This window comes from Pogona vitticeps, chromosome 2, assembly GCF_051106095.1.
Source record: "Pogona vitticeps strain Pit_001003342236 chromosome 2, PviZW2.1, whole genome shotgun sequence".
In the NCBI taxonomy this organism is placed as follows: domain Eukaryota; kingdom Metazoa; phylum Chordata; class Lepidosauria; order Squamata; family Agamidae; genus Pogona; species Pogona vitticeps.
In genome coordinates this window covers 116,565,359-116,579,716 of record NC_135784.1, presented here as the reverse complement: position 1 = coordinate 116,579,716, position 14,358 = coordinate 116,565,359, and the positions used below count along the sequence as shown (strand labels likewise).

The following is a 14,358-nucleotide window of genomic DNA, read 5'->3' as shown; positions in this document are numbered from 1 at the left end:
CTGTTTATTTAAACAACCATCTTTTCAATGGGAGCCTCAGAAGCAGCCCCTTTCATCCAACACTGCAAATAATGAGAAAAGAATGAGTATATTGACCAGCAAGGAAGCTTCAAAAGACAAATGCTATATAAAGTGGATTATTGTGATCATTGATTAAAATTGGAGGTCTCATAACCTCGCTTCTTTAAAAATGAAATCTTATGGCTCAAGTAAATGCCATTGTATGTATATATGCAAAGAATTGTTTCCCCCTGATTTATTTTTACAGAATTGTAAAAATAAATTCTGTGAATATCACATCATAGATATTTCTAGCTGCATTCTATACTTAGCTCTGCCCTGTCATCTTGTGGGGTGGAAGTGGGGCAGAGCATATATTCTGCATACAAAAGGTTCCAAGTCGAATTCCTGGCATCTTTACACATGAGTGGTAAAGATTCTGTCTGGAATCCTGGAGATTTCTTACCAGGTGGTAGAGTAGACAACACTGACCAAGAGGAACCAGTGTTGTGATTAGGATCCATCCTGTCCAGCTCAGATCCATCCCTGTCCTCCAGTGTTCCTCTTCCCACCCAACTGACGCCTAACAGCCATCAGTTTGTTTTGCAACTTCTGAAGAAAAACATACATTCATTCTTTATTAGTCCTTCCCTTAATCTGTGTTGCACTCACTAACACTTTTCTGACATACTGAGGGGCTTCCCCACAGACAGAGAAATCCCTGCCTTATCTGTGGATGACCCACATTCATTATTTTGCTGTGGATAGCATGGTTTCATCAAAGAACAGCTGTTATGTGCTATCATGACTTCTGATTTACAGTGTCCCTAAAAAGCATTTTGGAGATATGTAAGACATTCAAAGAGTGGTTTACCATTGCCGTCATTTAAGTGAGTTTCCATGGCCTCATGGGCATTTCAGTCTAGATCCCATGAATCCTAGTCTAATAGTTCCTCTACCACACCGTGTTGGCTGTCACTCCTCATGGCACTATCTTTACTTTTGTAGTACCTAGATGACCTGAACATTCTGAAAATGGGTGTGTGTGGAAGATCCAGTCTTTACTAATTATAACTAATCAGACATTCTGATTCACTCTGTCCCTAGCTCTATGATGTTATCTGTACATTTTCAGATCTTTGTTTTTACAAAAAGTCCCATAAATGGGAAGAATGCAAATGGCTATGCCCTGGGGGGGGGCAACAGGAAGGCTGTGTTGTCCCATTAGTTTCAGGGGTGTGGTACAGTACAAAAGCAGAATTTATACCAGCATAAATGAAATTGCATAAGTCACAGTGGAGCATTGCCACTGATTAATATGGAGTTGAATGTTTGACAGGTGGGGTGTCCAGGCACTCTGTGACACCAAAGGCCAGCAGAAAATGGTTGAACAGCACCTAAAAGTGGAAAAAGAGAGGAGACAAATTGCAAAAGAGAGGAAGGACAGAGCCTAACATCCTAATTGTGTCACCTGTCCTCCCAAATCCCATATAGCAGTCATCCTTCAACAACACACACACTCAATATTAAGAGTGTAATAATATTTCATCACCTCAATTTTTGGAGTGTCCATGGGTTATATTGGGATTTATTGGGAGAATCTCCCAGCTGTCACTTGCTTTCTCCTTTGAGGCAGAAACAAATTCATCTGTATTACTTTTGATTTCCTCTTTCCTGAATTCAAATTGCTGACAAACTTTTTAATTCTACAAAATGTCAAATGGATTATGAAGGATCTGCTGTAGTGTTGCTCCACCCCAAGAGTAAACAACAGCTATTTGCTCCATCCTACAGTTGCCTGAAATTTGAACTAAGTCCACTGCGCCACGAGTGAGCCTTGTGGCTCAGTGGTTAAACTACTGTACTGCAGCCAAAACTGTGCTCACGACCTGGGGTTCAATCCCAGGTAGCCGGCTCAAGGTTGATTCAGCCTTCTATGCTTCCGAGGTGGGGGGGGGCAATGTGTAGCCTGCATAATTAATTTGTACAGTAGACCCTCTACTTACGGAATTAATCCGTATTGGAACGATGGCTGCAGGTCGAAAAGTCTGTAGGTTGAGTCTCCATTGACCTACAATGCATTGAAAACCGATTAATCTGTAACTGGCCGTTTTTGTTCCATTTTGGGTTTTTTCCAGTCTGTAGGTCGATTCTCTGGCTGCACGTTGAATCTAAATTTTGCAGCCAGAGAAGTCTGTAACTTGAAAAGTCTGTAAGTCGAGCCGTCTGTAAGTCGAGGGTCCACTGTAAACCACCCAGAGAGTGCTTGAAGCACTATGAGGCGGTGTATAAGCAGCATACTTTGCTTTTACTTTTGTCCATTCATCCAAAGACAGTGTGCTTGCCTTATGCTGACATTCTAGCATGACCAGAACTTGGAATGGGATCGTGCGGATGAAGGAAAGGCTTGATTTTCAAGTTGGGTTACCAGGATTAGGAAGCTGGCTTTTCTTAGTTCCATTTGGCACATGTTTGATCTCCCTCCCAGACAGTCTGAGCCTGTAGCAAGCAATACTTTTTGGAAGGGAGCATGATGCCTCAGGTGATAGTATTGCTTACTGTCTTCAGAGCAACATCAGCCCCTTTGCCAAACCAGCTCAGTGCCCTTAGTCAATTTGCAAAAAGCCATGCAAAATAATGCAAAAGTTGTGATGGGAATCAAGTCCTAAACCTGTTTGTGCCAGAACAATGCCCCATCGTGTCTAGCTGTGGCTATCTCACAGTGTCACAGGTGGTCTTTCTGGCAACAGAGTTAACAAAAGATTGGATTTTTAACACCTCTACATCTTCCTCCAATAACATCCTCCCTAAATCGGCCTATGACAGCTTAACTGTTCCATCTGCAAAGATGCCTCGTGCTGTACTTGTCCCAACAGGACTGGACTCATGAACTAGCTTTTCCTTCTCTCAGAAATCCTGAAGTTTGGCATGTCAGAGTCCAGTAAGTCCAGTTGTGGAGAAATAACTAGGGCATTCACTTTCTGTCTTTTCCCTGCTGCCTTTTAAAGCCTCTGCTGGCTTTTGAGGACTTTTACCCCATATTGCTCAGGGATGGCTGCACAGATCCTATCCAAAATGCTCATTACATCTGCCTGTTGTTAGCCAGGCATGTTTGTGCAGGAGCTTCCCCGTTTAGTCCAGTTGTATGTTTGGATAGCTGAGGCTGACATTTCTAAATTTGCAGATGGCTCACTGGCTCTGTACCTTGAACCACTGTCAAAGTGGATTATTAGGAGCAAGCTAATATCTGGAGACATCCGCTGACCTCCCCCCTCCCCCAAGATAAGGGGAAGAGAAGAACAGTAGCTTTGTTTGTTGTCAAATCTGGGAACATGTTGTTGCTTTATGAATGCAGTTAATATTGAAGTCTCCCATAAATGATATTTTCATTTGCTTATTTCAAACATTTTTATTGCAAAACTCTTTCAAGGCAGCACACAAGGTGAAGCTTTAAAAAGGATAAAATCTAAAATACAGTTAACTGATTTATAAAATAAAAAACCATCCAACTCAGGCCTCATTAGCATGGAGCACATGCTCCATTTCTACAAACTTCAGAAGCCTTGCCTATTGTCTATATGTACAATATTGATTGATCCCATGTCACTTGGGGTAAAAACATATTTTTACCCAGGGCAGTTTAAAAGACAAATGTGCCCATGAGATTCAGAACGACTGGTGGATGTCTTCTTTCTCTGGCTAAAATACACAATAGGTTGCTTGCTTCTTGGCTTCAACTCCTAGAATGCCATTAGCTAAGCACATATTATACCAGGGATGGGAAACATAAAACCCTCAATTTAGATGTGCTGAACCCACCTTTGACTGTGCTAGTCAGAGCTGATGGGCATTACAGTCCAACAGCTTTCAGATATTAGGATTCTTCTGTATTTATGCTGGTGGAGTTGAGCTTGTGATTGCCACTCTGGAAATGGGAAATGGGAAATGGGAAATGGGAAATGGGAAATGGGAAGGAAGGAAGGAAGGAAGGAAGGAAGGAAGGAAGGAAGGAAGGAAGGAAGGAAGGAAGGAAGGAAGGAAGGAAGGAAGGAAGGAAGGAAGGAAGGAAGGAAGGAAGAGCTAGAGATGTTTCATTCATATTAATAAATACATTATTTCCCAGTATACTTCAGTGCTTAGTGATTTTGATTTTCAATTTTCATTGCTATTATAGCATTATAATTGCTTTATAAGGTTAAATTTTCATTCCATAGTGCAAAATGCACCGCTCAGAGACCATTGGTAATGGCGCGGCTTAAAAAAATCTTATAAATAAATAAATACAATTTATTTTTTAAAACCATTTTAAAAAATCAAGTTATGTCCAAGTAACTAGTGTGATACCTATAACTGACCACTGTAATACAGTGTAATACTGTACTTTGTTCCATGATTTTCTGCTCTAACCTTACAAAGAAGTTAGTGAGTTTTACCTCAAGGCAGTGGACAGATCTAAAGGGGCCCAAGCCAGATTTTCTATCTGAAAAGAGAGGAGGGAGTGTAGATCAATATCTTTCACACTTTAATCCCTTGTTGAGTCTCTAAAACATCACCCAGCCTCTCTGGCACTCTGGCTTCAAGAGCACTGGGTGTCACACTTGGTCTGATTTTTGAACTATTTAACTTAAGGCCTGATGAAGCATTCTGCAGGACTCAAAAGCTTATTTGTATCTTTGTAGTCAGCCAGTAGAGGCATTATCCAAACCAGGACTTTGTTTCTATGGATGTAGAGGGGCACTTTCCCCCCAAATACTAGCAAAGTGAAAGCTTATTTGTGGTGGTGGGAAGTACTAATTAACATAGGTTTGAGGGCAGGTGTGAAATAACTTTTTTGTGTGGACTTTATCAGGTATAAAAACAAGAACAGACTTGCCTCAACACTTGAGGCACTAAGTGCTTGACTTCTACAGTTGAGTATTAGTGCATCCAAGATTTTGGAGGCACTAATTCCTGTCTCACCACTATTAGTATAGAACCCTAATCTGGCAATCAAAAGCAAGATCATCTGTTTTTCCTCATCAAAGAACCTTTTGTGAAAGTTCAAAGGACAAAGTTGGGGTTTTCAGTTGATTTTAAAGTCTGACCAGCAGGAGCCTTGTGGCACAGTGGTTAAATTGCAATACTGCAATTTACTTACTCTGTTCACGACCTGAGTTCTCTCCCGACAGATCCAGGTACCTGGCTCAAGGCTGACTCAGCCTTCCATCCTTCTGAGGTCATAAAATGAGTATCCAGCTTGCTGGGGTGTGTGTGGATATGTAGTCTGTGTAATTAAACTGTAAACCACCCAGTGGTATAGGGTGGTATATGAGCAGTACTATACTGTATATGTTTTATGAATGGAGGAATTATAAGCAACATCTCTGTAATATCGTCACACAGGATGCTCTGAAGAATCACTGTTATGCTTTGTCTGAGTCTATTGAATGAAAGGGATGTTGTTACATGGGTACCGAGGTTAGATCCTGATGCTCCCTGTGAGCTGTGAAAATAACATGGCGAGAAATAAGCTAAAGGCATTTAACATGCAACGAATTCCAGGTTCCACACTTTATTACAGTACTAGCATTTATCTGTTCCACCTGTCTATTACATGATGTTGAACTGTTACAGGAATATTTCATGATTAGTGAAATATTTCATTGCCATTGTATTAATCATCAAACACTTCATAAAACAAGACCGTGACAGGAAAGCTTTTCAGTCTTACTCTCAAACAGTTTTACATATTTTCCTCCCTATTAAGACATTCATATCTTTTCCAGGATCTCTCACATTCTTTGCAAAAATTGAGCAACAGTGGTGACGAAAATCCCAGGCTCAAAAATCTATTTTTCCAGGATCTAAATTGTAGCAGAACCAAAAGAAGATCTTACTACCTTAGCTATACAAGAGCATCTATTCTATTGAAGATAACTCCAGATGAAGTATTTTTTAGACATATGGTCAGCTAACCTTAACATATATGACTCAACCATAATTATGTTATATTTTATATTTCCCTCCCCCTTTTCTTTCCTTTCTTTCCCCCTTCTTTCTCTTTCTCATCTCTTTTTTTCTTTTCTTTTTTCTAAAAAAGGCAGAAAGCCTTCTGAGCATATTCAAGCTTAATTTGCCTTGCCATTAAACAACCATAGCCACCTTTACTTGTTTAGGGAGTATGGATTCTAACTCAGAGGCTGTACTATATGGGCAAGCAAGACTCAACATCTTACATTTTAGAAATTAAAAGCTAGGTTTATCTCGCCAACACAACCACTTTATTACTGTCATGCACTGTCAAATTTCCTTCTACTCTTGGTGACCCAGTGAATGAATGACTTCCAGAATGTACTGGCTTTAACAGTTCTTCTCAGCTTTTACAGATTCAAGGCCATAGGTTCCCTCTGTTGAGATCATCCATCTTATATTTTGTCTTCCTCTTTTCCTGCTACCTTCAGCTTTTCCTAGCGTTATTGTCTAGCACTACTTCCCTTACTGGTATGGCATTTAAAACAAGCAAGCAAACAAAAACCTCATACCCATGCCAACATTCCAAGCATAGCAAAGTACATATGGGTAGGCTATATTTGGACATCCCAAATAAACCATTGTTTACTTGGGTTTTAACAAGTTCCGAGTCCACATACTTCCTCTTTCCTCCCAGAATAGCTAAAGGGAGACTGGAAGTGCCTCCTTTCATTCTAGATTAACAACAGTTTAGCTTGTCATCAGAACTAAACTTTAGATAATCTTAACTGTTTGTTGAAACAAGTCATATAGCCCATAGTCTAAAGATGGCTTGCTTCGAAAAAGGCAGCCCACTACAGTGGTGCCTCGACTTACAACCATAAGCCGTTCCAGAAGATGGACGTAACTCAAAATGGTTGTAAGTCGAAGCACCCATTTCCCATAGGAATGCATTGAAATGCAATTAATCCATTTAAGCCAGAAAAAAAATCACACACACACCCCAAAAAATCACTGCAAGACTCACTGGAAATGCGATTAATCCCTTCCGGCAGAAGGGGGCAGGGAGGGAAGAAAAGCAATCAAGTGTGCAAGACCCATTGGAAATGCACAGAAAACAAATGGAGCAGATCGGAAATGCACAGAGAACAAAGGGGGCAGGTTGGAAATGCAAAGAAAACAAAGAAAAAGCAAGAGAAGCATGCAGGACCCATCGGAAAAGGGGGGGACCCAAAAAGCAACCAAACCCCCCAAGACCCATTGGGGGGAGAAAAAAACAATTTCAGACACTTTAATGACCAGATGATTTTTATTATGTTCTATGTAAAACCATAGAATTTAAAGAGGGTGTGCTTTCTTTTTCACATGACTATGTTAAGTTTGATTCAAAGTAAAATGTGAAGTGCTTCACAGCTTAGATTTTAAAATAAGAGAAATTATTTTTAATGGTTAATAACACAACAAAGGTGGGGCTGGCCTACATCTTCAACACTAATCATGGACATGACTAACCTCAAGCATGATGTTTGTTACCATTTTGGAATAACAAATACAACGTTAACCTCTAACCACTACAAACTGGGCATCTCATTATAAAGAAGTACAGAATACTTTATTTAAAAATCCTTCTATAAAGAGTTTTGGATGAGAAAAGGAAAAGACAGAAATCAAGTATTATGAGACCATTCATCTTTTATGCAGCTCCAGGGCCAGCTATACTGAGTTCTATTATTTGGCATGGCAAAAACACGGGGTAAAAATTTTACAAGGAGGGACAGATGCTATACATTTCTGGAATATAATTTATAGCATCTTGTGTGAAGCCATCTTACATTGAACTCTCATATATTTTGCATTTGTGGTTATGTCTTTCCATCCCTAAAGCATTATAGGCACAGTGAACATCCATGCTCTGTAAAATAGGTAGATTGGCATGGGTGGTAAAAAGAAATTCATAAAACCAAGTTAATGAGAATCATTTATATCTTCAGTGCCTATATTATTAAGATGTAAAGCTGCTTCCAGTTTTCAGAAAAATATAGAATGACATAACATTAAAAGGCTGAATAACTAGGCAACAAGACAGAACAGAATTATATGTGACAGGAACTTCTCAGTGAGCTCAACTGTCAAGAATTCATATCTTGGACACACAAGGCAATCCTGTGCATGTTTACTTAAAGAAATTAAATCCAAATGAATTCAATGCAGTTTACTCTCAAGTAGATCTGAACAGGACTGCAGACATGATATGCGATATTTTGCCAGAATTTATGAAATAAATATGAAATTATGGAGCCACATGCTGCGGGCAGCCTGTGCTCAGGAAGTGGATAAATAAATAGTCAAAATCCTGTTGCACAGTTATGCTGGTGGAAGAGAAATTGTGCAACTTGAAGCAGCTAATTGCTGCTAATTAAATACTGCCCACTTGGTTTTCTGGCTGCTTGCAAGTCAGGTGGTTTAATTTCCGACCAAGAATCCAAGCAGGGAGTCATTAATTAGTAGCATGTAGCAACCACAGGTTACTCTGTGTAACAGGATTTCATCAATGTATTTATATTTTTAAAAAATGTATTCTTAGGAGTTCAAGATGGTATGCATGACATTATTACATGATCACCTCAATCACTTTGTGAAGTAGAATTGGTTGCAAGGTAGTGCTTGACTTTTTTTTGTCCAGAGCCAAACCCTATCTATTCTAGTCAAACTCGGAGTTAGGGTGGAATGGCTGTGTCAAACCTAACGTTCTACTATGTGTTGAAGTGGGAGGGGGTGAGCAGGTGAGGAGGAATTTCCTTCAGATGGAAGATTGAGAAACCAATACTGCTATTAATATTGGCTGAAGAGAATCATATATATATACAGTATATAGTATCCTACTCAAGGCTACCCCAGTCATTCCCCAGACCACCGATGTAAAGAAAACCTAGCAGAGAGTCAGTTAAGCATCAAATTCTTTACCTTTTTTTCCCCTTCTAAAGCAACAACCCTGCCCACAAATACTACCTAGCTGTGGATCCTGTTTCGGGCTCCCTCTATGTTTCGGACACCAACAGTCGTCGTATCTCCAGAGTCAAAAGCCTGACTGGTGCCAAAGACCTCGCCGCAAACTCTGAAGTGGTGGCAGGGACAGGGGAGCAGTGCCTGCCTTTTGATGAAGCCCGGTGTGGAGATGGAGGGAAAGGAGTGGATGCCACTTTGATGAGCCCACGAGGTAAGGGACATAAAAGAGGGTGCAAACAACAGGTTGAAGCCAGATTGAGCCTGGATATAACTGTCAAAACAATTAAAATCACTGCTTACTGTGTTATTTTTAATCTGTGGTTTAATCGTAGCAGGTTGGCAAGTATTTCCCACGTACGGTTTTGTCTTGGGCTTTACTTGCTTCCTTTTGCTAGGAGCAAACCACTGCCATGCAATTTATTTTCTTCCAAAATGAGTTTCAAAACATTTCTTAATTATGTGTACTCTGCTGTGAAGAGGAATTTACACAAACAAACAGTACTGTCAGAATCATGAGCTTTCAGGGGTGCAAAGATGTCTCTCTCTCTTTTTGGGTCAGGGCAAATGTGTGGCCTCTGACCTGCTTCTACCAAGAGGCAAAAAGCCAAATACAGCATATCACAGAAGTGAGTACACCCCCTCACATTTCATAAACATTTTAGTACATCTTTTCATGTGACAACACTGAAGAAATGATACTTGTACTACAATGTAATGCAGTGAGTATACAGCTTGTGTAACAGTGTAAATGTGTTGTCCCCTCAAAATAACACAACACACAGCCATTAATGTCTAAACCGCTGGCAACAAAAATGAGTTTGTTGTGACAATGTCCAAATTGGGCCCAAGTAGCCGTTTTCCCTCCCTGGTGTCATGAGATCCGTTAGTGTCACAAGTCTCAGGTGTAAAGGGGGAGCAGGTGTTATCGCTCTCACTCTCTCAGACTGGTCACTGGAAGTTCCACATGGCACCTCATGGTAATGAACTATCTGAGGATCTGAAAAAATGAATTGTTGCTCTACATAAAGATGGCCTAGGCTATAAAAAGATTGCCAAAACCCTGGAACTGAGCTGCAGCACAGTGGCCAAGACCATACAGTGGTTTAACAGGACAGGTTCCACTCAGAATAGGCCTCGCCATGGTCAACCAAAGAAGTTGAGTGCCCATGCTCAGCGTCATATCCAGAGGTTGGCTTTGGGAAATAGACATATGAGTACTGCCAGCATTGCTACAGAGGTTGAAGGGGTGGGGTGGGGGTTAGCCTGTCACTGCTCAGACCATACGCTGCACACTGCATCAAATTGGTGTCTAGGAATGTCATCCCAGAAGAAAGCTTTTTCTAAAGATGATGCACAAGAAAGCCCACATACAGAAGCAGACTAAGGACATGGATTTCTGCAACCATGTCTTGTGGTCTGGTGAGACCAAGATAAACTTATTTGGTTCAGATGGTGTCAAGCGTGCATGGCAGCAACCAGGTGAGGAGCACAAAGACATGTGTGTCGTGCCTGAAGTCAAGCATGGTGGTGGGAGTGTCTTGGTCTGGGGCTACATGAATGCTGCCGGCACTGGGGAGCTACAGTTCATTGAAGAAACCATGAATGCCAACATGTACTGTGACATACTGAAGCAGAGCATGATCCCCTCCCTTCAGAGACTGGGCTGCAGGGCAGTATTCCAACATGATAACAACCCGAAACACACCTCCCAAATGACCACTGCCTTGCTAAAGAAGCTGAGGGTAAATGTGATGGACTGGCCAAGCATGTCTCCAGACCTAAACCCTATTGAGCATCTGTGGGGCATCCTGAAATGGAAGGTGGAGGTGCGGAAAGTGTCTAACATCCACCAGCTCAGTGATGTCGTCATGGAGGAGTGAAAGAGGACTCCAGTGGCAGCCTGTGAAGCTCTGGTGAACTGTGTCCAAGAGGCTAAGGCAGTGCTGGAAAATAATGGTTGCCACACAAAATATTAACACTTTGTGCCCAATTTGGACATCGGGATGTACTTAGATGGGTACTTGCTTTTGTTGCAAGCGGTTTAGACATCAATATCTCTGTGTTGGTTGTTCTGGGTTTTTCAGGCTCTTTGGCCGTGTTCTGAAGGTTGTTCTTCCTAACGTTTCGCCAGTCTCTGCGGCTGGCATCTTCAGAGGACAGCAACCTGTCCTCTGAAGGTTGCTGTCCTCTGAAGATGCCGGCCACAGAGACTGGCAAAACATCAGGAAGAACAACCTTCAGAACACGGCCAAAGAGCCCGAAAAACCCACAATAACCATTAGATCCCGGCTGTGAAAGCCTTCGCGAATATATCTCTGTGTTGCTTAATTTTGAGGGGACAGCACATTTACACTGTTATGCAAGCTGTATACTCACTGCTTTACATCGTAACCAAGTGTCATTTCTTCAGTGCTGTCACATGAAAAGATATACTAAAATATTTATGAAATGTGAGGGGGTGTACTCACTTATGTGATATACTGTATCATTTTTGGATTTCCTAATACACCTTCTAAAATTATTGAAATTTGTGTGAGGCATTAGAGTTTTCAGGTTATATTCTGTCGGTATTTGTTTTTCAGTCTTCCACAACTATGGAATGCAGCTGTATTTGGCTAGTTACCATATTAGTATGAATGAAAATAGAGCTAAGCAATAAAAGCAAGCAGCAGAATAAATTCATGCCTATTGGCTATATTGAAATTCCATCTTCAGTAACTATCAGATAAATAAATAACTTCTGACTCGGTAGATGTAGTTGGCCCAGTTACAGTGAAGCATGGAAATCTATTATTGAAGCCTTTAGGAGATTTTTCATTTTAAAACTATTGATAAGCATTAATTTGATAATGCTTTTGTTCCATTCAAAATAAACTAATCAGAAGTCACTGCAGCTTTTTCTACAACATGGGTTTTATTTAATTGCTTGGATTAAAATCATGTTTGTAGTGCCGAATCCACCAGCTATTACCTTGCATGGTCTCAGCCACATTAACAGGTGGGTGTCTAAAATATAGTTTCTGCTGTAGCAGCAAATCAAGACATTCTTCTTTTCCACCTCACCCCAGAATAATAACGCAAGACAGAAAGTCATGGGGTAAACCAGGGCCATGCTTTATTAAATCCAACAACAAAGAGAGGCCTGCCATAGTGCAGAACGAGTATAACTGGGTCTCGTTTCTCATGAAAACAGGCAAGTCCCCTGCCCCAGGTTTGCGCAGTCCTATAGACAGCGCAACCCCAGCCGGCCTTGCTCTGACCACCCCTGGGCTTCAAGCCCCCACTCTTTATTCCTAATATGAAGTCCCTTCCCCGTATTTTAAATATTGATTATTTATTTATTCCTGTATAAAATTCAGAAACAGCAGACGGTACCAAGATCTGTCCCACTGCCCTAAAATGCTGGGCTCTACCTGGCAGCATGGCTGCAGCGGCACTTCAGGATGAAACGTCCCTGCTCCTGACTTTTTAAATTATCTATCTGTCTATCTATCTATCTATCTGTCTATCTGTCTGTCTGTCTGTCCGTCCGTCCGTCCGTCCGTCCGTCCGTCCGTCTATATCATCTTTAAAAAAATTATTTTCCTTCCTTTACACCTTCTGCCAATTAAATTAGTGTCCAAATGAAAGCAAGTGCCCAAACTCTAACTGTGTGTGTGTGTGGGGGGGGGGTGCAGATGCGATTCAAAGTCAAGTGCGTCACAATTGCCAGCCAGCAAAATAATGTTCTACAGTACCTCATCATGCATGCCTTGAAAGAGACCAAAATGGGGGAGGAACACTCTTTTAAATGGGCGCTCACCCCCCCTTCTCTCCTGAATACGTTTGCAAGACCTAGCAGTCTCACGTTATCCTGGAGGGCGAGGCAAAGAGGCTCCCCCCAGCAAAGCATCCTCGCCAGCAGAGCGGTGGTCTGTGCTGAAACTGCACCTGCTTCTGCTGCTCAAGGACAGGAGCTGCTGAATGAAAAAAAGGCGAAGCACAGAAAAGATAAGGGCTAAAGAATAGTCAGAGAAAAGTTAAGGAATTTTATTGGCTTAATAACAGCTAAGCAAAGGCTAGCTATGGGGATTGGGTTGATATATCTTTTTTGAGTGCTAGGGCTTACCGAGAAGAAAAGAGTTGCATTTACTGTGAAGGAAATGTATAGTAAGAAACAGCTGAGTAACAGTGTTTAGGTAAATCATTCTATACAAAGGTTGCTCACTGGAACCACAGAGGTCCAAGCAACAGAATGAATGAAAAAGAGTTTTGAGACCCAGAGACCACAGGATCTCAGCTAAGAAAGAAGCTGTGAGTTATTTTACCTTTGGTGGTCATGTATGTATACTTGGAGAAATGGAGCACAATTCCCAAAGATGGCATTTAGGCATTTTCCTCAGGAACAGCTGAGGTCATATTAGTCTTGAGGCTATAGCTGGCCTGAGATGCAGGTGTGAGGTGTTGGTAGAATACTGTATAAAAATTGCACTCCCAGGCTTCTGAGAATATATCGTTGTAGAGGAAGCAGACCTTTTACGTATAAAAAGTGAAAAGCAGAATGTGTATTGCTTGTTTTATATAACACAAAGAATAAGAACACTCAAATCAGCAATGTTAATGTTGGCTCGCAAATTAATTTGTTGAATATTCAGAACCAAAGATTTCACTCAGTCTAATGGCACAGTGCTTTTTCTGTTGGCTGAAACAGAGTATTTTAACACATACTCCAACCATGAGCAAATATACAAGTGAGTGATGACACCATTATCCCTGTTCATGATAAATTAGTCAACAAAACATGAGGACAGAGAACTCATTTTTTAAAAATGTCATTGCACCCTGGCAGGAATTGCAGTGGATAAGTATGGCCTTATGTATTTTGTTGACGCTACCATGATCCGGAAAGTTGACCAGAATGGAATCATATCAACTCTGCTGGGCTCTAATGACCTAACTGCCGTTCGGCCACTAAGCTGTGATTCCAGCATGGATGTCACCCAGGTAGAGTGTTACTTCCCCATTGTAAGAAAACAGACGGCTGTTTATTTTGGATAAATGCCTAGTTGTTCTCCCCAGGAAACACTATATATCCACTCTGTTGAAAACACTATATATCCACTCTTGAAGTTATTGTTAACATGCAGTGTTTGTTTGAAATAGGTGACATACATCAGTTACAGACAAATAAAACTTTGATAATGTTGTATTTAATCAGCTTTGCTTTTCCTGTAACTCTTTATGGCTCTGAATCCTACGTCTTGGATATCTAACTACCCAGTAGAGCCATTGTATTTAGTTTTAATGATTAATGATTAATGCACAGTAAACTGTACACACCTTGTTCCTTGATTTGTTCAGCTGGGACCTCAACCCATTATTTTCTTTCTCCACATATGGTTTAGATGCACCCCAAGAAATGTA

At 41.0% G+C, this 14,358-nt stretch overlaps 1 protein-coding gene across 11 annotated transcripts in view; it reads left to right on the top strand.

Moving 5' to 3' along the window:
- Nucleotides 1-14,358, top strand: part of TENM2 (teneurin transmembrane protein 2) — a 1,058,578-nt gene that overhangs the window by 1,009,448 nt on the left and 34,772 nt on the right. For all 11 annotated transcript variants that reach the window (XM_078385828.1, XM_078385826.1, XM_078385824.1 and 8 more), the window contains 2 exons: nt 8,934-9,166; nt 13,784-13,938. In XM_078385828.1, coding sequence (XP_078241954.1) covers nt 8,934-9,166; nt 13,784-13,938 — 388 coding nt within the window. The remainder of the gene's footprint in view (nt 1-8,933; nt 9,167-13,783; nt 13,939-14,358) is intronic.